General features: G+C 35.8%; 4 protein-coding genes across 15 annotated transcripts in view; 1 reads left to right on the forward strand and 3 right to left on the reverse strand.

Annotated features, from left to right (window-relative positions):
* LOC135101933 (striatin homolog) overlaps positions 1-567 on the reverse strand; it is an 8514-nt gene extending 7947 nt beyond the window's left edge. For both annotated transcript variants that reach the window (XM_064006332.1, XM_064006336.1), the window contains exon 1: positions 428-567. The gene's annotated coding sequence lies outside the window, so the exon portion shown is untranslated. The remainder of the gene's footprint in view (positions 1-427) is intronic.
* The window catches only part of LOC135101934 (microsomal glutathione S-transferase 1-like), a 52992-nt gene extending 52334 nt beyond the window's left edge, over positions 1-658 (reverse strand). The window contains exon 1 of the mRNA XM_064006340.1: positions 462-658. The gene's annotated coding sequence lies outside the window, so the exon portion shown is untranslated. The remainder of the gene's footprint in view (positions 1-461) is intronic.
* Positions 659-1195: 537 nt separating this feature from the next.
* On the forward strand, positions 1196-9057 carry LOC135101936 (U4/U6.U5 small nuclear ribonucleoprotein 27 kDa protein-like). 2 transcript variants are annotated; one of them, XM_064006343.1, is made up of 6 exons: positions 1196-1459; positions 2198-2354; positions 2462-2532; positions 3785-3954; positions 4723-4803; positions 7187-9057. In XM_064006343.1, the coding sequence occupies exons 3-6, from the start codon at positions 2471-2473 to the stop codon at positions 7300-7302; spliced, it is 429 nt and encodes a 142-aa protein (XP_063862413.1). In that variant the 5' UTR covers positions 1196-1459; positions 2198-2354; positions 2462-2470; the 3' UTR covers positions 7303-9057. The 2 variants fall into 2 exon arrangements, with proteins under 2 accessions (XP_063862413.1, XP_063862412.1); XM_064006342.1 differs by lacking the exon at positions 2198-2354 and having other exon boundaries at positions 1198-1459.
* A 6663-nt stretch (positions 9058-15720) lies between these two features.
* Positions 15721-23885, reverse strand: part of LOC135101930 (golgin subfamily B member 1-like) — a 282995-nt gene continuing 274830 nt past the window's right edge. For 4 of the 10 annotated variants that reach the window (XM_064006312.1, XM_064006308.1, XM_064006311.1 and 1 more), the window contains 7 exons: positions 23126-23236; positions 22553-22680; positions 21547-21703; positions 18439-18915; positions 18072-18134; positions 17287-17490; positions 15721-17065 (listed from right to left, as the gene is read on the reverse strand). In XM_064006312.1, the coding sequence (XP_063862382.1) occupies positions 16835-17065; positions 17287-17490; positions 18072-18134; positions 18439-18915; positions 21547-21703; positions 22553-22680; positions 23126-23236 (1371 nt within the window). In that variant the 3' untranslated portion in view covers positions 15721-16834. Of the gene's footprint in view, positions 17066-17286; positions 17491-18071; positions 18135-18438; positions 18916-19827; positions 19943-21546; positions 21704-22552; positions 22681-23125; positions 23237-23885 lie in introns of those variants that run through there. The other 6 variants (XR_010269468.1, XR_010269469.1, XM_064006309.1 and 3 more) reach the window with 6 other exon arrangements.

The raw sequence follows: 23885 nt of genomic DNA on the forward strand, positions 1-23885 counted from the left end.
TAAAAAAAATAATAATATTGGAACCGGAGGGGGCTGGGGAGCCTTATCCAAGATGGCGGTTGGGGGGGCCAGTGGAGGGGACGACCAACCCTTCTCACTCATTTAAACCCTCGCCAAACTTAAACTAAGTAATGGCAGGTATATCTAACGAGCGGATATTAAAGCTTGGTCATGTGGCTCCGCTTTGCGACAGTATTGGTTTAAAACACTCAGATAAGATAGATAATGGCTGATAAATAGAGACGACCCAGATTGTTTACATTTTCATTAAGTTAAATTTTACGGTTTTTAGCAACGAGACGAGGCTGACACAGGGATATATTGTGCTGGAGGTTAGGTAAGATGTTAAAACCGTGGATTGTTCAATTATTCATTAAGAAAGTTACGTTAAGTTACCTAAATTTATTCTAACACTTCCTGACCTTACCTTCCCTGTGGTGGTGATGGTAGTGGTGACCTACCTTCCTGCCTCCTCGTCACTATGGTTGGCTGTCTAGCACCTTCTCACAGCCAAACTTTTTTTTATTTTGCTTGTTTTCACCCACTGCTGCCTTCGGGTGTCCACTGCTAGAGCCCACGCCTTCCTCATTACCAACTAAAGAAGGTTTAACTCATGGGTAAGTCTTGGCAGCCACCGTGTAGGCCTGGTTACACGCACAAAAAAAAAAAAAAAAAAAAAATTTGTCAGGCTGGGAATTGAAACAGACGCGTACTAACACCACCCATAGACGCGACACACTGATTAACTTGTCAGGCAGCAGCAGTCAGCGTTGCCAGATTGTTTTGGCCATATTCTCTCTCTCTCTCTCTCTCTCTCTCTCTCTCTCTCTCTCTCTCTCTCTCTCTCTCTCTCTCTCTCTCTCTCTCTCTCTATATATATATATATATATATATATATATATATATATATATATATTCTCTCATTACACACACACCTCTCTCTCTCTCTCTCTCTCTCTCTCTCTCTCTCTCTCTCTCTCTCTCTCTCTCTCTCTCTCTCTCTCTCTCTCTCTCTCTCTATATATATATATATATATATATATATATATATATATATATATATATATATATATATATATATATATATATAACCTAAATTCTGCTGTATTTGGAAAGTGGCAGTTTTGCATAATATTTGGAATAATTACATATGTACGACAATTTTACCAGAAGTACAATAATTTCAACCTGGGTAGGACGATAATATGGCCAAAACAATCTGGCAACGCTGCTAGTGTGTGACTGTGTGTAGGTGAGGCTGTAAAGGTTGTGCATGGTTTGGAGTGGTTTGGTGGAGTTACTGGATTGTGTAGCACTGTGGCAGGCCCCAGGAAATCACTTCCCGTCAGGAAGCAGCAGGGGAGCAGCGCCAGTGCTTGAGGAGGAGTCGAACAGGCAGAACATCCAAGTTGCCCAAGTTGCAGCGCCTGGTTGAAAACGTTTTGCTGTCGCCTTTCAGGTAATTCAGTATTATTTATTGATTCTCTACACATAGCATATACTCCAATATTAAAATTTTAGGAATACATCTGATACATTGCAGAAGGTAGATGGAATGGCCCAGTTTTTTTCTCAAGTTCACAGTTGGAGATGCTGTGAAAAATGGGTAGTTGTAATGGTTATAGTTGCTGAAATTTAGGTAAATCTTACCTATAGCATCGCCTTACATATTCTGTTGCCGTTCTTCCCCAGCCTTAACAAACTTTGGGACCCGGGAGGAAAGCGGGTTTTCGGATGAGTGAAATTTGGCCTTCGAGAAAAAGTCTACGGGAAAAAATCATTATTATTATTTTTTTTTTTCGGATTTTTGGGGACTGAGGGCTAATATGGCAAAAATATGGGCTTCCAAACCAACCTTAACCTAACCTTTTGATTTTGGCAGGTATAACATCCAACATACAAACACATGCATTACTATGTGTGCCTTCAGAGGAGCTTCATCTGTATGACTTATAATTTGTGAGGCACCTACCAGATTTTTAAAGAGCACACTGAACTTAACCCCTAAATAAAACCATCATAAATTGTGTTATACATTAAGTACCTCATTGCTATGTGTGAATATTTTGCTGCTTCATTTGGAGATGCTTGCGGCTAGATTATCTGAAATTTCAACCCTTGCTGTTGGATGTACTGACATCTTTTACATACTTTTTACTTGGTATAGGGTGCAGTACCAATCCACTTAATTTTTCAGTCAGTACCTACAGTATGGTGATGTGCACCAGCAAAACCACTGCATACTGAACCCTTGCCAGTAACCTGCCATGAGACTCCCACTGGCCACACATGATCATACCAAAAATTAACAACTCATAAGCAAAAACAAGAACTTCACAGTTTATAGTTATTAGGTTGGTTTACATATCTGTTCATATATCACAGCTTTACCTGCTCATTATTTCTTACATTGTAGTTCTATGTATTACTTTGCCGTGACTTAACTTACTCTACCTACCAGGTCTTGACGATGGGACGTGATAGGGAGAGGGAGAGAGATCGTGGGGAACGAGACCGCTTCCATCGTCACAGGTATGTTGTCCGATCTACTTGGGTCTTGGAAATAGTCTCTGATGCTGTTGAGGTTTTGCTTCATATGCTTTCATAATAATGTGTTTTAGATATTTAATATTTGCTGCCTCTTCAAATATAATGTATGTAAAAATAGTACAAATTTCTCAGTTTCTTGTTCCAAAATTTCAGGTTAAGTAATTGGATGTGTAAATGGTTTTATATTGATTTTGTACCTCTTAATCCATATATATATATATATATATATATATATATATATATATATATATATATATATATATATATATATATATATATATATATATATATATATATATAGGTATTACATTTTTCTTATGTTTTGCTGGCTAAAGTTACCTCCTCTTGCTTATCATTCCACAATTATCCCATTTACTGCCAATTAACCTTTTGACTGTAATATTCAACAATTTACAGCACTAAAAGCAATTCATGGAATCTTTATGAGCATCTACAAGAAAGAAGGGATGAAAAGAGTAGATTTTAGAATTTATAGCTAGTAAAATGTTCAGATGTGGCTGTAGAAGCAGAAAAGATGTCTCAAAGTGATTAGTAATCAAGAAAAGATGCCCTAATTTGCAATGAAAGAGTTAAGCTGGGAAGAAAAGGTCAAATTTACACCACAAATTTATTATTCAGTTATTACTCTTGTGATAACTATGATGTCTAATGTCCACAGCATTGCTATTTAAAATTGACCATGCATGCAAGTGTCACATTGCATTTCTTATATCATTTTGTACATAAACTGTATTACAAACTTTTCCATATAATTATAAAGTTATTATTATTATAAATTATATAATTAATAATTATAAAGAATGTTAGTAAGCATGCACAGTATTATTAAGCTGTTAGTAGGCTTAAATCATTATAAAATAAGCATTTAGTCTATTTTTCAGATTTGCTTGTAGAGTAAATATTGCAGTATTGATTGTTTTTCCTTGAATATATAAAGAAAATATAGGAAGGGTGTTGGATTAGGGGGTTCACCAGAAAAAGGCAGGTACTGCCCTGGGATTGAACCCGAGACTTTCCACTTGCCGGGCGGACATGCTGACCATTACCTATGGTTGCCTCCTGGTGACACCCCTCACAGAGAGTGAATGAAAACAAAGATCAATTTGGCATTTGGCACTTAGTACAAACAGATCCTTTTCTCCTGTTTTCATGACATTCTAGTATCACTCACACTCTACAGTCAGTCCTCACCTTTTACATCCCCTCACTGCAGATCACATTCACGGGAGAGAGAGCCAGGGCGTCGAGACAGAGACCGAGACAGGGAACGAGAGAGACGGGAAAGGAGGACCCGCTCAAGGACACGTTCCAGATCAAGATCACCACGCCCCCATCGCAGATCCTCCCCTGTCTACCTGGCAGGACCTTCAGGGAAGCATGAAGGTAGGACAGCACAAGTTAGGGCTTTTTGCTTTTTTCCAGAACTTACTATATTTTTTCTTTCAGTTTCTAAGATTAATCTGCCTTCACTGAGAAAGTAGGAAGGAGTACACAGTTCCTACTGCAGGGTAATTTTTTGATGGAACAACTGTGTTCTGTCTTTATTCTGGCATTTATTTTCTGAAATATGTGGACATTCTCAATATATTTTGAAGAAATAACACATTACCTGATACTTTTTATGTAGATCTGAAGACTAGTTTGGTTTGAAGGCTGTATCCTTGAATTTATAGCGCTACTTTTTATTCAGGAATTTCATGTGATAATTAGGTTATTTATTTTCCTGCCTCACAATAATCTTTTTAGTTTAATGTGTTCCTTGAGTCTTCTACTTTGTTTACCCAAATATATGAAATGGATATCCCTGTAAGCTGTAGCCACTTTAGTTCATTGATAAGGAATGAATTAGTGGTTTTCTTCAGTTAATAGATAATAATTTAATGCATTGAAAAGGTAAAGGAAAAAATTGTGCATTAAGCTTCGCTGTTTTAAGTTGTATTTATTCCCTGGAATTCTAATAATTTTGTCTTGTGGTACCATGTGATTCCATTGTCTTGACACCAAAACACAGCATGCCAATTACTCTGGTTCATGTCAGGAGATTATTACAGTTTATTTTCCTATTGGTGCTTTAAGCCAGAAATAGTTTACTGATAATGATGATTTGGAGGAAGAGGTTTGCTGTAATCCACTAATATTGTTTTTCTCCAGAGGCTCCAGCTCAGGCCCTGACAGAGGAAGAGAAGCAAATGAAAGAGCTTCTTGGGTTTTCCTCCTTCCACACAACTAAAGGTGAGGTGATGACAGCAAGAGAGGTAGTGGAGACTGATGGGGAATAGAAATTATATATGACTTTCGTGACATTCTAGCTCCTCCTATTTGGCAATTTATACAAGTTCAATGATTATTTTATGGATACAGGTGAACAGGTAAGGAATTATACTAATATAATCTCCCTAATCCCTAATACAATAGGTAAGAGAGTTCAGCATATGTAAATATTAATAACAGTAATAATAATAATAGTGTCAAGAAGGAAGAAAATTAAAGAGTTATATAAAAGAAGACTAAATAAAATCTCTCTCTCTCTCTCTCTCTCTCTCTCTCTCTCTCTCTCTCTCTCTCTCTCTCTCTCTCTCTCTCTCTCTCTCTCTCTCTCTCTCTCTCTCTCTCTCTCTCTCTCTCTCTCTCTCTCTCTCTCTGGCCTAATCCCTAATATAATGGGTAAGGGAGTTCAGCATATGTAAATATTAATAACAGTAATAATAATAAGAGTAATAATAATAGTGTCAAGAAGGAAGAAAATTAAACAGTTATATAAAAGAAGAATAAATAAAATTCTCTCTCTCTCTCTCTCTCTCTCTCTCTCTCTCTCTCTCTCTCTCTCTCTCTCTCTCTCTCTCTCTCTCTCTCTCTCTCTCTCTCTCTCTCTCTCTCTCTCTCTCTCTCTCTCTCTCTCTCTCTCTCTCTTCGGTGTTTGAAATGTAGTATGAGAACTAGACTTTAAGGAAATATGTCATTGAATTTAGAAAAGTTGATAAGACTTATGTGATTATGGGGAGACAACATTTAAGAGTTGTGGTGTTGTTTCATTATGAAGACTAAAATCTAGTTGCAGCACATATCCATATTCCTTGGTATCCCTTGGTGATTTTCCATTGAGACAAATTTCTTGTCATTGAAATATCATCGTGCATGCTGTGATGATCCATGCAGCCTTGACATGAGGTCAACAGCCTCACTTCACTGAGCTGTGACGGGTGGTGGGCAGACAGAAACCTCTGTACGTGGGAGGTAATTGGTGGATCAATGATAAGTTTTCAGCATCCATTTCTTATATAGTATAATAACCAGGGTTAGAAAAAGAATCATGATTTTTCTAAAATAAATTTAAGAAATTGATTTATTTGATTTAGATTTGATTTTTTTTATTTGATTTTTATTTATTTATTATTATTATTATTATTTTTTTTTTTTGCATTAATTATTGTTTGTTTCCACTGATTATTTGTTTCAGAGGTCATTTTCTTGAATTAAGTGTTAAAGGAAACCACGGTTTAATATACATTGTCCAAGATGAGTTTTTCACATAAGAAAGGAAACCACGGTTTAATATACATTGTCCAAGATGAGTTTTTCACATAAGTCATAAGTAGGACTAATAGTTTCATCACATCTATTATGTTAAAGTAACTAGTATGTAAATATGCAGAAACAGAAGAGAGGGACTGTAGTCAAACAAATGTATAAATATACAGTTACACCATAACTTGTTTCAAATTCCAGTTCTAATTGAGTTTTCATATTTTATTTATATATATCGAGCGGCTGACCCTGCAATACAGTGGGATTAAGGTCATATGAAGAAGAAGAGGATTTTATTTTTTATTGTTTAAAAATTGTAAATTCTCCCAAACTATTGTCCAAGAAATACAACTAAAAATAAATTGAGGAGTTCTCCACTTGGTTAATTGCAACAAAATTTTTTATTCATCTTAACGTTTTAAAAAATCAAGACCTTAACAATTTGGATAATTGTAACAAGAACTTCAGTTCTCAGGAAGATTAAGTTTACACAAAAAGTTATAGCTATTAAGTAGAGTTGTTGTTTCATTTGTTGTAATGCTTATGAATAATAACTAGTTTGGAACCCTTCTCTTTCCCAAGGCAATTTCTGATAGTTGAATGTACAAGTCCAAATGTGGAAAAAAACTCTTTCAGCTCCTGCCAATTATGTAAATAATTGCCTAGGAACATTCAGTACATTTTCTGCAAAGTCATTGGAGAAATTAAACCACCATGCTAATGGTGAGAGAGCTTCTAAAATATCTTTGGCAAAATAAAAACCTGTAAAGGGTTGACTTCTACCATGGAAAAATGTTAATATGGGTAGAAACGAAAAGCATTTTGAATACATTATATTTAATTTTTATTTAAATTATTTTTAAGTGATTTAAATTTATTTAAATCACTTGGTTTAAATAATGTGATTTAAATGAAGCTAACCCTGAATTAATGACTGACGGTTTTTAGTTTCTACCCATCATGCAGGGCTTATATTGCTGGATGATCTTGTGATTACTTCTCATTCTGTAATAATGAGTGTTAGTTTTCATAGTGAATGAGTAGTTGAAATTCTGGGACATAATAACTAATGTACTTCTTCAATTTTTAGGCAAGAGAGTGGAGGGCAACAACGTGGGCGCAGTCCATGTAATTATGAAGCGAAAGTACCGCCAGTACATGAACCGCAAGGGTGGCTTTAACCGGCCTCTTGACTTTGTGGCCTAAGATGATGTGGTGGCACTGGTGGTGATTGTAGTGTTTGGAATGATAACCCATTTACAGGACAAAAGGTTCTCATTTATGTGGACAAACTTATGGTGGACCTGATGTGTTAATGTGTTGTACAGTAATAGTTGTATTTTTGGCAAATTTGCCATGTGCAACAGATTTAAGATAACACAGTAACTTATGCTGAAGGAAAAGCATATTTGAGAGAGTTATCATGAACTCTTCAGCAAACAGTGTTTTAATAAAACTGGAAGAACTAATTTTTTGGCCATTGTTTTTTTTTTCTTTTTCATGATTTATCACTGAAATATTTATTTTGTTGTTTTCATGAATAATCTGAATGTATCATTAATTTGAATGTACTGTTTATAATTTATGTGATTATGATTTAGGCTTGGTATTCTTTTTCATAATGCAATAAATCCAACAGTATGATTTGAACACTATTTAGACCAGTGAATGATGCTGTATACATACTGTTATAACAAGATATGTCTAAGTTTTTTTATGTAAGTGGTATGTATTGTGAGTTTTGCACAATGGTAGTGTCATAATGAGGTTTAACCTGCGTGTGTTGCTACAGTGCTAATTGGTAAGGATTTGTATTGGGAAAAGACTGGCAAGAGGCTTACATTTTCAAGGAAGGGTAAGCCAGCTCACAGTCACCTTGTGGTGCACTTCATATGTACACACTGAGGAGTGAGTTGTTACAGTCATCTTTGTAGCTTTTGTTACATCTTTTCCAAATCTTTGAATTTTATTGACATGACTCTTTACAAGTCAAGAGTAACTTTTTAACAGTTTGGTAGTCTGTATCCTTCAAGAAAAAGCATAGACCTGCTGGCTGTCAGTGGTTCCCTTATGGCAGGGGTTCTCAACTTTTTAATCTTTGTACCCCTTGAAGTCTTTCTGTATTGGTCACACACCTCTTACAAGAATGCAGTCAGAACATGACATGTGTGTTCAGGAATTCATCAATAAATAATAACAAATGTGTCCATGAATTTATTGGTGTGTGATGACAAATTATCTGTTCATATATCTACCAGTACCTGTACATAAAATCAAATGTGCTCTTGAATTCATCAGCATTATAATTAATAACATCAACAATTATCTGTGAATTCATGGGTCAGTCCAGGTACTATAGTAGACCTGTCACATGCCCCAGGCATTCTCATGTATCCCAGGTTGAGAACCCCTGCCTTATGGGGAGGATAAGTGAGGGCAGAGAGGGGGCTTCATCTCACTGTGGAGGGGAAGGATTGACTTGTATGAGAGTTGTTTTGATTATTATGAACAGAATGAGAACAGCAAGGCACATTAATGGAAAGGATTAGTATTAGTGTGGGCAGTGTGAAGGTAGGGATAATTCCTCTTGCATACAAAACACACATGTGACAATGTCATATGCAAAATATCACTTGACACAGAATAACTTGAATTCATACAAAAAGTTTTGTTGTAAGACAAACTGGTAATCTGACTTTTCTTACAATAGGATGATCAGGCAATAATATGCCAGTATTTGCCTGTCAGGCAGGTTGTGTGCATGTTTTCTTCATTTTCTGTGCTCTTTGTTTACTACATGAAAGATAACCAGTCTTACTTTTAACTGCATATATTTTCTTTGTAAAGTTAATTAGTTGCACTGTAATAGAGAAAATCAGGGCATATTCTTACGGAATACTTTACAGATGAAAAGTTTATTTTTGGAGAATGCTTTAGTTAATATATAATGAACTCATGTTACTGCCTGTCTCTTTGATGCCATACTCTCTCTCTTGGAATGCCCTTCAAGGAGGTGGTAGAAGAGCTACCACCTCTATCTTTTCAAGCATTCCTTTCTTGTTTCTTGAAGCACTTAACCTACTAATACCCCTTTCGTGTATATAGACCTTAACTTTGTTCTTCCATCTTCCATGTGGTCTTCCCCTCCCAAAACTTTCCATTCCATTCACATACTAATTACCAGTTCTTCACTCATCATCTCTAAATATGGCTGAATCATCTCATTGTGCTCCTTTTCACCCATGCACTACCCTAGAATTTACACCACTTAACAGGTAACTGAATTACACCAGTCACACTACACATCTTTATTTCTCTTGGCTTATCTTGTCAATCCACATGCTCCTTTAAAGAGAATTTTTCACAGCACTCACTCTTCATGGTTGTGCCCTGTTCCACATCTCATTTGTCTAACTACTCTTAACTGTAATATCTAGTGAGACGTATCTAGTGAAAATGTAAAGGAGGGAGCAAAGTATCAGAAAGATAGGATAGAATGGAGTAAATAGTATTGGCTATTAGATACCTGGATGAATTGTTAGATAGAAGGGTGTATGAATAGACGAGTGTATGTATGTTAGATTGATGGGTATATGGATAGAGGGATGTATGGAGGGTTATACAAAGATAATTGGAAAAATAGATAAAGAAATGGATTGATAGTAAAATAGTTATAAAGACTGGGGATGGCTAGATACATGGAGAAATTGATGCATGCTGGTGATGTGATGCTTCTTAACTAGATTTGGTTAACAAGAAGAAACTTAACATGGATGAGAAATATGTTTGGTAATATAAGCATACAGAGTTGAGTATTTGTGTGTGTGTGTATATATATATATATATATATATATATATATATATATATATATATATATATATATATATATATATATATATATGGTGTCCCATGTGTCTAGACCCATAGGCAGAGACATACGGACTGACAGACAAACAGACAGCCAGACTTACAGACTGATAGATAACTTTTTGGTGGCTATGGGCCCGAGAGCATAATAACTTGAATCGTCTTTCTATCTCTCTCTCTCTCACACACACACACGTTTAACAAGACAAACATCGGAAATGACACTAATTGCATCATATATTATATGCTGTGTATATGCAGGAAGAGACAAACGCATAGACATTACTGCACACAAGGAGGACATTGACTCAGCAGACAGCCACATAAACAGAAACGGGGACATTCAAGCTCACGAGCACATACTAGCAGATATAGCGCAAGAACAGATAAGCCAATGGACACCCATTCCCTTGGACATTCAGGCGCTCGTTAGCACAGACAGACAACTACAATCTCATAAACTCAGGCAAATGCAGACACTTGCATGGGCGCACACTACACATATGCATAGGCACAAACACAACATGGGTATACACGGACACTACATATATAGGCACAAACACTACATGAACGGGTACACAGGCACAGACACTGTATGCACAGGTACACAGGCACACACTGCACTGGCACTCAGTGGAGACATAACACTGTGCACATCGGCACACACACACTACACTGGCACATGGGCACACACACCTACATTGGCACTCAGGCACAGACACTACACTGGCACTCAGGTACAAACACTACTATGGCACATAGGCACAGTTAATTGGTACAGTACAGACACTACACAAGCACTCAAGCAGTGACTCACACAGGCACTCAGGCAGACAGACACACACATGCAGACATGTTTACCGAGAGGCAGGCAGAGACACAAGCACTGACGAACAGGCAGAGACGCAAGCACTGACAGACATGAACAGACTAGCACCGACACATAGGTACAGACTCAAGCACTGACACAGAGGGCCACAGACTAGTACTAACACAGAGAGGCACAGACTCTAGTACTAACACAGAGAGGCACAGACTCAAGCATTGACACAGAGAGGTGCAAACTCAAGCACTGACAGAGATAGGTATAGACACAAGCAATGACACCGACAGACAGACTTTTGGACTGACACAGACAGGCACAGACTTTTGCATTGACACAGACAGGCACAGACTTTTGCACTGCCACAGACAGGCACAGACTTTTGCACTGACACAGACAGGCACAGACTTTTGCACTGACACAGACAGGCACAGACTTTAGTACTGACACAGACAGGCACATACTCTAACACTGACACAGACAGTCACAGACTCACAGGGGTGGACAGGCAGACAAGACACATAGGAGCATGAGAATCACAGGGGATAGCAGATAAATGAGACTTGCCAGAGCATGATACTCACAGATGATGGGCAGGTAGATGAGACTCGCAGAAGCATGAGACTCATAGACAGTGGGTAGGCAGATGAGACTTGCAGGAGCATGAGACTCATAGACAGTGTGTAGGCAGATGAGACTTGCAGGAGCATGAGACTCATAGACAATAGGTAGGCAGATGAGACTTGCAGGAGCATGAGACTAAAAGAGGGTGTGTAAGCAGATGAGACTTGCAAGAGCATGAGATTCACAAGGCTGTGCAGGCAGAGGAGATTCATAGGAGCATGAGAACTGCAGAGGGCATGCAGGCAGACAAGTCTCATTGTGTATGCAGGCAGAGAACTGACTTGTGCACAAGTATTCACCTGGGCATACAAACAATTACCTTGTACTTTGTGTTGCCAAGCTGGAGTGGATGGTCAGTTCATGCAACTGCTGAAGACATTATGGATTATGCTCTGGTCCATAACTTTTATTGTACTGATGCATAAGAACTGCTAATGATGAGGATATAGTAAGTTGACATAATTCACAGAGTGAGTTTATGACTTAAAAGCTAGAATGGGATGTCAAGGTGTCTGATAGTAATTTTCTCCATACTCTTGAAATTTGCTTAAGTATGATCTGAATTTCCTTATTGTATCTGCAGATGTTTGATATTTGTCTTCTCCTTGCTTCTATAAACAGTTAAGCTTTTTTTTTATATAATTTTTCTTCTCAATTTAATTGTTTTATTAATTATATGCATAAAGTGAAAATAATTAAATTTTGATAAATGTTTTTCTCTGACTTCTTTTTACCTGTTTCTTCCAATCCCTTACCTTTTCTTCATATCTCATAAAAAATAAGTAGCAGAGATGTGTCTGAGAATATGATTTAGTAGATTTCTTTCTTTTCTTCCTCTTATGAATACATTACCCTGTTGTCTTTTTGTGGTATTAAATTTCTTCAATATTTTAATATTAGAACAAAGCAGGAGAATAAGTAGGTAAAAGTAACAGATGAAATGTCTTAAGAATGATTGAAGTTTTTATTTCATTTACAGGTATACATATTCAGGTGTCTTATGGCCAGCACAACCTGCAATGGCCTGAACAGTGTACTAATGGCTTGACCTGACTTGTTGCTGCTGTCTCAAGGTAAGGATGAAGGATTCAGTTGCAGGTTTGCATGCATAGAGTCAGTGAAGCATTAAGTTTTTATGGTCTTGTAACTGAATGTTGAATGTTTTAGCAGTGTGTTTTTTGTCTTTCATGAATGAAAATAATCTGCTCTTTTTTTTTATTTAGATTCAGATTTAAACTACACCAGTTTTAGATTTAAATTACATGTCTACCGTCATTCTATATACATTAAGATCCAATGAGCTTATATAATATACTTTTCTACATGATTCCTTCTAAGTAGTAACTCAGGTAAAATCAAATTCTATTCATGAACAAAAGTATTTAAGTTGATTTTCTAGTGAATTGGCATTTAGATTTATTTGGTCATCTTGAAATTTCCAAAAAGTACACCATTGATCGGAAGCGCATTAATGCAGATGACAGTAAAAATGATAGACAACATGTCTGTGCCACTTAACTCTCCATATTACATAGATCAACTTCATAGTATATGGAAACAAAAATTTTTATTGAAAATTGGCAACTCAAGTGATCTGGTGAGACTAATGCTGTATATCTAACCAAAACAAACACCTGACTGGCCCACCTTAGTTGAAGTTAACAAACATGTAGTTGAACAACCAGTAAATTCCTGCTGCAGTGTCCATGCCACTACTCCATGTACAATAGATTACAGTAGCTGGACATGAGAGATGTTTGTTTTGGTGTTCAATTACTTTGCCATGTTGCCTGCTTCATGAAAAATGCTAAAATCCTCATGAAAATAACAGTATCCATATATCATGATGTTACTGAGTATGTTAGTCTTATTTTTTTATCTTTTTATTGTTCAAATCAATATATTTTAGACTTGTAATATGCCATATTTAAAATATTGATAACAGTACAGTAAAATCCCTCTTATCTGGCATCAACGGGACCGCCGACATGCCGGATACTTGAATATTGCCAGATACTTGAATAGAAATTAAATTATGTCCACAATCACCACCCTACACTCACGCATCTTACCATAACAAAGATCAGCTGATCTTAATCAGCAGCTGATCTGATCAGCTGCTTAAGTGTAAGCACAACACGCTTCCTCTTTTCTACAACTTTAGGCATGATGAAGGCGTCAGGCGATAAACAGTGCATATGCGGGACTGAGTCACTGAGTAAACACAGTGCAGTGGGCCACGGGTGGCGTGAAGCAGTGCGCTCTGGTGGCAAGGGGACAAAGTATGCCTCGTGTGGGAATTTTAATCGATTTTATGAGTACACATTGATTTTTTATTGATTTTAAGGCTCAGGGAAAAATGTGCCGGATACTTGAAGCTGCCGGATACTCGAATGCCGGATGAGAGGGATTTTACTGTATTACTAAATAATCATGAACAATATTTCTGTTTTGACCAGCTTCTCTCAAAATTATCCATAAAAAGATATTTAAAAATCTATGCAGAATTAAAAAAATATCATAATGATCACTGTTCTATGCATCTGTATGCACATGGGATTTACAATAACAGTATTTTAGATTATGTTACTAGGGGACATGTGGTAGCAACTACATCTAGCAGATTATTTTCAAAAACCCCCATTCTTTTACTATCAATTAAATGTGTTTGTTGTCATCTGAAATTGTTACATACTGACTGTATGTTGATAACTATGTTTTAGGTTAGCCTTCACTTCATCTCAATCAAAAGTACACACACACTTGCTCTCTTAGTAGTAAAATCCTCACCTGTCACTTAGCAGTTTGAGATTTGTGTCATGCCTTGTTAAATATCTTTAATTGAGCAGTGAGCAGTTCTTGTTCTTGAACCAAATTATGAAACATGTAGTGTGTGCAGGCCCAAGCAACACCCTTTCAGGCCCCAATGCTTGTGTGAAGCCTAGGCTGGGCCCAGGCTTAACATGTTGGTAAAAAAAAAACATTGAAATAATTTAACAAGCTTCTGTCATGGGCTCTCAGGAAAGTAGTACCTTCCCCCCCACATGGGGGCTCTGAGTGTGTGAATGGGTTTCCTAATTCATAGCTGATTACTAGAGTTATAGGCTCTTGCACACTTGCACACTCACATAGAGCTGGCCACACACCCATGAGGTCCACCCAACATTGTCAAGGCTGGCAGTACTTTCATTTTACATTTTCTGATCAATTTCTTCACTTTCTTATTCCAGTACTTGGATATACTGTGCTCTCATTAAATTTCCACTGGGAATTTTTTTGTAGTATTTTTTTTTTATATCATCCATCCAAGTATTCTATAGCCTATCACTTCTGGTGCTTCTGTAGTCACTATATTCTTGAATATATTAAAGACTTTTATGTTTAATCCCTTTCAAATCTTGCTGCTTCTGTCTCACTTTTTTTTTCCCTCATATTCCTCTTCATGATCCTTCCTGTACATTCTTGAAGTAGTCATTATTGTACTCACATTCTCTCTACCACCATTCCTACCATACTCCTATCCATCTCTCATTTTTATTCCACAACTGTGTTGTCCTTCCCATACAGGGATCACTGGTATCTGGACAGGCTAAAGCAGTGCTTTCCCAGAAGGACACAAGTCACCAAATTGCCTATTAAGGCTGTTAAAACAAACTTGAATTTTATAAAGACAATCCTGAAAATAAATGATAAATAAATAAAATGAATAAATGAAATAAAAGACTGAAATCAATTGGGGAAAAAAGAATTATGGACACAGCTTGTCTCCCTCCATCAACTCTGTCCTACAGAGTGTAACGAGGTATATCTCGTGGAGGTTAGGGTGGGCTAGCCTACCATTCCATATTAAGTTTTGCAAATCTACTGTAGCCTAAAATTTAGGTTTTCTGGCTTTTCATTCAGTGGCTATCACACCACAGTCAAGCCTCAGTGGTTATGATACTGGCACAGCGCAAAAGAATCTGTGTTCTGCTTAGGCTTCATTGTTTGATAGTAAATGAGTAATCATTTATCATCAAACAATGAAGCTTAAGGAGAGAAGTGTGTTGAGTGCATAAGGTGTTTAAGAGAGTGAAGGGACACTTTTCCTGTTTTTAATACCTATGATGAGATGTAGGATGACATCTTATCTTACCTGCTTCTTTTTAAAAGGTATTTCTGCCTGTTATGCATATGGAGTTGTGGATGGCTTCACACTGATGTCAGCTCATGCTTTTTCTGCACTTAGGTATCACCTCATTGGCCATCATGGTACCACTGCATAAAACTATAAATGAAACTAATGCTTAAGGTGAAATAATACACTGTGTCAGGATAAGGTCAATTTTCAAATACAAATTCTATATACACTTCAGAGAAATTTAAATACCATTCCTGATTCTGAACTGCAAGTTATCATAAATAATTGAATTTTTCATTTGGCACTATATAAAATATTTACATTTTGTAATGTTAAATATATGCAATCTGATACGTAATCACATATCAAAAATTTTGGATCTTCCTTAAACATTTCTGAAATTTAACAATAACAAATTACTATATCTCACAAAACATTAAACAGTGAGCTAACTACAAGCCCAAAAACTGACCTTGTTTACACAATTCATGCTAGAATTTCTAATCTGACCTGGAGATCTATTTGCACATCCAATAAATTATACTAAATTATACTCAGTGAATACAGTTGTAAAAAATATCAAAATGCATTATTTTTACCTTCAACTCAATTCTACAAACCCATTCTCTGCAAATTTCTCCAGACCAAATTTTTCATAATGCACACAGTTTGTAACAGGCAACTTGGGTGGTACCTTGGTCAGTAGTGTTATGTGCTGAAACAACTTTTCCTTCTACATTGACAAGGATTTAAGCATTCATTCATCACAAAAAAACTTGATCCTAAACCATAAAAAGTCAACACTGCCTGGGTAGTACTCAAGCTGATACAGGTGGATAAAAAACACAAAATACTTATTAAAATCAAATAATACACAACTTCAGCTAGTTTAGATGGTACACAACACACTTTGAATAATAACTTTCTTGAACTTCAAAAAAATAAAAAAAAACTTCATATACTATGGTGTTAGTTGCATGCATTTTAAGGCTTGTGTTTTTAAAAATTTGCAGGTTTCACATCTCTAAATGTCAGTTTGGCAGGACAATGTTTAAGGCTTGCATTAATAGGAAGACTTGTTCACTTTAAGCTTGGTTCTGGGAGAGATACCAAAAATTTCCGATCAGAAACTCGGTGTGAATGTATTTTTCAACAACAGTTGCTAACTTTTACTACGACCTTTCACACAATGCAAAATTTATTAAACTATAATACAATACTTTTGGAAAGCCACAAGATATCTATGAGATGGTTCTGGGGCTTTCAAAAAATTACTTTGTTAAATATATAAATATGTCCAATCTTAAAGAGAGGTTGTGATGCTTCTTCTAACAGTGTGTCCAGAAGTAACATTTCTGCAGGGGTACAATCTTGACCGATCCTGGGTAACAATTACAGGTGTGGAGCATCGGCCATCTTCTGCTACAGCAACCAAGCCAATTGTGAAGGAGCCTGCCAGAGGGAGTCCAGTGACCAAGGCTTTTGTGCGGTGAGGAGACCTGACGTGCTGAACCACTCGACCACCCACTAGGACCTGTGGTAGAGAGAACAATCCAATGATGGACTATATATATGGATCAAAGAGGTAAGAAAGGAGAGAGAGAGAGAGAGAGAGAGAGAGAGAGAGAGAGAGAGAGAGAGAGAGAGAGAGAGAGAGAGAGAGAGAGAGAGAGAGAGAGAGAGAGAGAGAATCTATTCCACTTTCTCAAGTTGTTCCCAACTTCTTCATAAAAGGAGACTGAAATGTAAACATACTTGAAATCCTGCAACACAGTCATGTTCTAGAGGATCCCAAGCGATGACAACCCCATCTACACCAACTCTGCGTGTGATGTGGAGATTGTGTGGTCGGGGAACACATGTGGCCTCTACTTCAGATGAGTTTCCTAATGGTGACCGTTCTCTCCACTCTGGTGCTGAGGCACAATCCACTGCAGCATCTAATGGCACCACACCAGTCTGAAGGATTATTATGTGCTTTTAGTTCTTAACTTCTGCGTGAAAACTCACATCTCTCAGGCAGAACCTGAGATTATATATTTACATTTGTAGTAAATTTATTGAGAGATTCTTCAAACACCTCATCTCCATCACATTTAGTCAGCTCTTCTCTCCTGCTCCCATATTCCATATTTCACTAATATAGCAGCTTCATCCTCGGAATGAACACAATGTAAGTTGTATGAGCAAAAAAAAAAAGACAACCAACTCTTTATCTCATAATATCTGGAACATGGAATGTGGGAACAGGAAAGGTAAGGAGACTAAATATAGCAGGAATGAAGCATCTGAGAAATGTGTGCAGAAAAAAACATATGGATCAAATGAGAAATGAGAAAGTGAGTAGAACTTGTATTGGAAGAGTTCATGAGTTATTTTTATCTAAAGTCCTTCCTCTCCCATGGTCATCACTCACTTTCCCTGCACTTTTCTTTATAAGTCTTTTTTAAAGTCTTTTTTAAAGATTTTCCAGTCCTATGGAGTATTACTGAAAATGAGCCTATTATCCCAATAAATAATGTCACATTTAACAAACTCACCACCATGCGTTTGATTCTGCGAGCATCAGACAGGAATCTTGATCGCTCTTGTCTGGATGGGATCTACAAATCAATGATAAATTATTAAAGATGGACAAGAATTTAGTACTCAGTCAGTAGTATCTTGGCAATCTAAAAACATGAAAATATGAAAGAATGGAAATCCAGAAACTATAAAAAAGCACATCTATTTATTGAAGTGAAGTAGGAAATTTAAAGGTCTTAAAACACCTTCACAGAGCTATGGCATATAACAACAGAACTAAAATTTTAGGCTTAGGCTTAAATTACTAGCACTCAATCCTGCTTCCATATTTCATCATAAACATGCATTAAAGAAAAAGGAAAACAATGAGAAATAGTAAACCTTTCTGCCAGTAGGTCTAGCTGGAGTAGAAGTTGCCAGGGGCTTCATAACACTTGTAGCATCAGGTGTGAGCTTTACTTCCTGTTTTATTACAGGTGCAGACTTAACTCCGTGCAAAGGATGGGATACAGTCTTTACTGTATGCTCAGCAACTGACCTTGTTTTGACCAGAGTTTCAGTTTGAGATGTTTTAATCATTTTTTGAGGCAAGTTAGACACTTGCATGGAAATGGAAACAGACTGAGGTTTAGGTGTGGGTGCAGTTGGTGCACATTTTCCACTAGATATGCAAGGAGGCATGAATCGTGGTATACGTGATTTCCTTTGCTGGACCAGTGATGGAGAACCTTGGGGGATCACGTGACTAGTGTGCTCCAGCTTAGAGTGAGAAGGAGCAAGTGAAGTGTCAGTTTGAAGAGTCACGAGACTAGATGGCTCCATCCCATTTGAGATGGTAGACTGAGGTAAGGAAGCCATCTGAAGGGTAAGAATAAAGAGCATTGTAAATCTACTTAGTAAGCACGCATGTGATTCTAATTCCTTTCAAAGACATAAAAAGCTTAGAAAAATATTTGCCTTAATGAAACTTTGGTCATAAATCCAAAACTTTAATGAAAATTCTTCCATTACTTTTTCCCAAAGTCTTATATAAATCAGCAGTACAGGAAACTAACCATAATATGTTAGTTCAGCAATGTTAGACAGTTCCACCTGATTACCCAATTAGGAATGAAAAATCCAAACAAGTTACGTACACTAACACAGCATGCTGAATAAATTTCATACATACAAGACACCAAAGAACTCCATCTTCATGAAAAAAGCATAGTGCAGTTAGATCAGCAGAGTTAATAATACCTTTTCAAGATATTCACTACAAAGTAACTCCCAAAGCCATAGTGATGAGAAGACTACATAAAATTCTTTCAGAATACTACTTATATCAATGTAAATTTCAAAGTAATACATTTAAATTTATTAGTTAAATTTTTTGTGATCTTTCTGAAAGAATTAATATAGTCTGCTTCTTTTTTTTCTAGTGACAGTGGTAAAGACAGCTAGACAGTTGCTCAAGTAACGGACACACAGATGCTGTTGTTGGAGATCTTGATTAGTAAAAAATTCCAGTAAAGAAACATTTCCATCATATTCCTCTATGTATTGTATCACCTTCATTCAGTGAAAAATTCTGTGGCATTATGCTACAAAGATTAAATATTTTTTTAGTGACACACCACACAAACTAAAGGTGAGCCTCTTAATGTTTCATCAAGATTTTATTTACAGCCCAAATACAGTAATAATAGATCATGAGTTTAATATATTATGACTGGATATCTTAATGTCCAAAAAATCTTAAAGCAATTTAAACTACTATGGTTGAATTACCATTAAGAGTGTTCACCATTACATATCAAAGCTGACACTTCAACCTTCTAACAAGAGCTGCTTTACTCCCACCTCGTGTTAATGCTGTATCCCAAACCTTTTATGTTTCCATAGCCTGAAAATAAAGCACATGACATTTTCTCCATAATTTAAAATGAAACTTTAATATCAGTATTCACCAGACCTTTGATTCTTCAAATAATGTTTTGTTAACACAATGTCTATCACGTGCTTCTTGTGAAGTTTTATGTTTTTACTGTTCTTGCAAACTTTTAAGAAATTCAGATAGACATTCCAAAAAGACTACATCAAAATTTAGTGAATAGTATATTTTGTATAGTATGGTTCATAAAGTATAACTGTAGACACCATGAATTACAAATGACTTTTTTCATGTAGAATATCTTATTAATGCATGTTAGTCATCATAAAAATGTAACACCATTCATTATTCAAGATTAGTTTCATAGAAGCCAAGTAAAATGTCCAGATAAACAGAACTTCCTTATAGTTTACTCTGAATATGTTAAATTTAAATGCCACTCCAAACTCTTAAGGTGCACTAGTTCTGAAAGGAGCACATCACTGACAATGCTGTGCCTCACTGTGCAGAACTTGATGTAAGAAAATAAAATCACAAGTGTAGTAAGTGGGGACGGTATAGATGTCAATTCTTCATTATTTGCTGATGCAGATGTTTATATTTAATATTATTCGCAGTTGTAGTTATTTATATCCATCAAAAGTTTTAGCCATAGATGATTAAGACTTTAAGGTATCAGGAAATGAGTAAAAATATATAATTAATATGGATATTAAGAAATAGGAGAACCAAGAATTATGTTATAATTTTTTTCTCCCTCTGTTCGTGCACAATCCAAGAGTATTTAATCTTTCAACTAACTGCACATCATTCTGAGTTCTCCTTCATCTTTTAATTTAGCTATTTCTAACAGAGAAGTTGTACTGTTAATGGAAAAGAAAATGTAAGCTTTTAACAGTAGTAATGTTAGCCCATAACAGTAATGTTAGCTTTTCAGTATTTTATCATTAGCAAAAGCTCTCTTTAGTTAGCTGAAGCTGACATATGAAATATTTCACAAGTTAGTTTAGGTTTCTTTTAATGTTTCAGCATGTGGCTATAAACAAGCAACCAGCCTTTGTCCCCATGCAGACTTCATCCTTTTTATAATCCTCATACTACTATTTATTTTTTGTATTATTTTGTTGTTGGTTGTGTAAAATTATATATCAAATTTATATACTGACATATGTCCTATTAAGCTATACTGGAAATCTATAATGCCTATTCTACTTTTCACATATTTCTCACCTGCAGTAGCAACATGTTAACAACAGCTAAACTTGAAGTTCACTGTCAAAATACTCATCTACATGTACTGGAAAACATTGATCCTATAGCAATAAAATATTTCATGCTGTACATCACCTCTATCAAGTAATTTTTTTTTTTTTAAAGAACTGGATATTTGCATGTCAATTTTTATATTTCATATTTGTTAGCTAAATACTATTAGTTTTAAAGGAAGTACTCAAGAATTGATCTTTCCATATTAATCTTGACCATACATATAGACCTTTCATTAAACTTAAAGGAATAACATATACATTTATTTAGAAACTGAAAGATGTTTTCATTAATACATATTTTCTGTTGGTATTATGTGGCACAATGCACACACATACATTGCATCTTACCTCATTAGGTTGAGTAAGGAAAGAGCAGACTGTTTCCACATCAAAATCAGATACTGGTGGCATCTGCTTTTCCTTCACTTTGCCATCTGATTCCTTGCTCTCACTGACTTCATTCAGCCGATGTAGCTGATTAATGATAACACCCATATTCCCTGACCTGCATTAAAATAAAATAAAAAGCATGTATGTATGAAGTCAGAAAAGCATTTGTATGAAAGATGAAACAAAATACTTTTATATGTAAAAAGAAGTACAATACCTCAAATGAAGGTACTATATGAAAAGTACTCCAATAATACAATATGGATCTATCTATTGTGTAATTACAAGCCAGCATTCCCTTAAAGAGGTAACCCAACAAGATTCTCTCATTTTAGAAATTCAGATCAAGGGAAATTGCATTCCTCTCACTCCATCTTTTCAGTCTTTTAATCATGTGCAGCATACCTTTGACCTGATAACAGTGTGCAGCTGAGCTATCTTCTCTACCAATATTAACTATTGGTGTCAGGATGACCATGTGGGGCTCATACTACATGATATATGAACCATCTTCATACTCTTTACCATTTCCTAATTTTACAGTAAAATTATATTAACATTTCATACTATATACAGTTCTAAAAAAGGATTTATAGAGATACATTTGCAAATTGTCAAAAATTTACACTTTACTTAAATGAACCATATTTTTCTCCTAACTCTGAAAGATTTGATATTCTATGTTGTCTTTAACAAATATCACATTATTCCAATATATTTGTTTTTGGAGTAGCAACAGTCAATTATGTTACTCTTCCTATTGAAGACAAGTTTGTCTCCATTCATTTATAAGTAGTAACAGTAGTACTCAATATATGAAGAAGTACATAATTAGAAGAAATACACAGGACTTTTCTATCCCTTCACCTGAGATTTCATAAACTAACTTTATTATGAAGCAAACAAACTTATAATATCAGGCAAGTGTATGCACCAGGTGTACGTATTTGTTTTGGTTCCATACCTGAGGATTGCACGAATTTGTGAAGCTAACGTGAAGATGATTGAGTCCTTGAGGTGGCAGTGGCCAGCCAGACACTCAGCCTTCTTAGTAATTTCCTCTACCTTGTTTGTTAGTTCCTCAAGCTTTACCTGTGGAGTAGTGAGCATTAATCAAGATACTAGTTGTAAAATTAATCATATGAATTTGTGCATTTAAAGCATTTGTGGTTATCTGAAATTTAATCTAGATAAGAAATAAATGTACACTTATACAATATAATATATTTTGTTGAATATTATCTTGAACTACTTGACACTTGAACAAAGAAATAAATGTACAGTTATACAATATACATATATTTTGTTGAATAATTATTAACTTGAACTACTTGACTTTTGAATACACAGGGAAGTCAGAGAATACATTTTTATTTTCACACTAAGTTATTTTTTATCAGAAGAACTTATTAATTTAATATTTTATTAGTATTTATACTCTGGATTACTACTGTAGAAATGATCTCTCAAAATACATTAATTATAAATTTAACTAAACTTCACCACTACACACGAACAAGAGTATCCACAATCAAACCTTATGTTTGCCTTCAAGTGAACTTCTTGCTTTTTCAGCATCTTCTAAAGTGGCAACCAACTGTAGACGGAGACTTGCCAGGGTAATATTGAGGTGCTCAATTTCTTGGATCTGTGTAATAAATGGTAATTACTGCATGTAACAAAGTCAAGCCTTACCACACTCTTCAGTAAGTAACCAATCCAAAATCATATAAAAGCACATTTTCAGTTAAACACATTATAACAATTAAGCAGTTATAGAAATAAAAGCTGCAGATTACTTTAGACAGCACAAGTAGCAATAAGATCACTATGACCAGACGTGCAGCATGAGAACATGAAGCCACTCCCATAACACAGTAGTGCATGAGTCCCAGTGTCATTTATGCATCAACTACACACAAAATTAGGATTCTGGTTAGAAATAATATGTTTTTTCTAAAATCAAGACCATAAGATTCACAGCTGCATGAAGAAGTGACAGTTTTCCTTTACTTTTTACTGACAAGATGATAAAAAAAAAAAACACATGCAAAAGTTCAGTACAGAGATGATTTGCACAAATAAAATCAAGATGCCTCTACAAGTGTCTACCAACCATGAGGTAAGTACCCAAGGAATTATGTGGACACTTTCACACAGAGTAATTTTGTCAGAATAGGAAAATCTCAGGAATGCACATCTTTGGAAGCAAGTATTAGGTTACTAATCTTAAGCAGTGCTCCAGACAAAAATCTGACAAATTCAAGATATTTCATTAAAAATAATTGAAAGCAATA

The sequence above is a fragment of the Scylla paramamosain genome, chromosome 7, assembly GCF_035594125.1.
Source record: "Scylla paramamosain isolate STU-SP2022 chromosome 7, ASM3559412v1, whole genome shotgun sequence".
NCBI classification, from domain to species: domain Eukaryota; kingdom Metazoa; phylum Arthropoda; class Malacostraca; order Decapoda; family Portunidae; genus Scylla; species Scylla paramamosain.

Excerpts from the sequence above, each read along its gene's own strand:
- LOC135101936 (XM_064006343.1), top strand. The coding sequence starts at position 2,471 with ATGGGACGTGATAGGGAGAGGGAGAGAGATCGTGGGGAACGAGACCGC. Across the intron at positions 2,533-3,784 it reads GACCGCTTCCATCGTCACAG|ATCACATTCACGGGAGAGAG; the intron begins GTATGTTGTCCG and ends CCCTCACTGCAG. Across the intron at positions 3,955-4,722 it reads ACCTTCAGGGAAGCATGAAG|AGGCTCCAGCTCAGGCCCTG; the intron begins GTAGGACAGCAC and ends GTTTTTCTCCAG.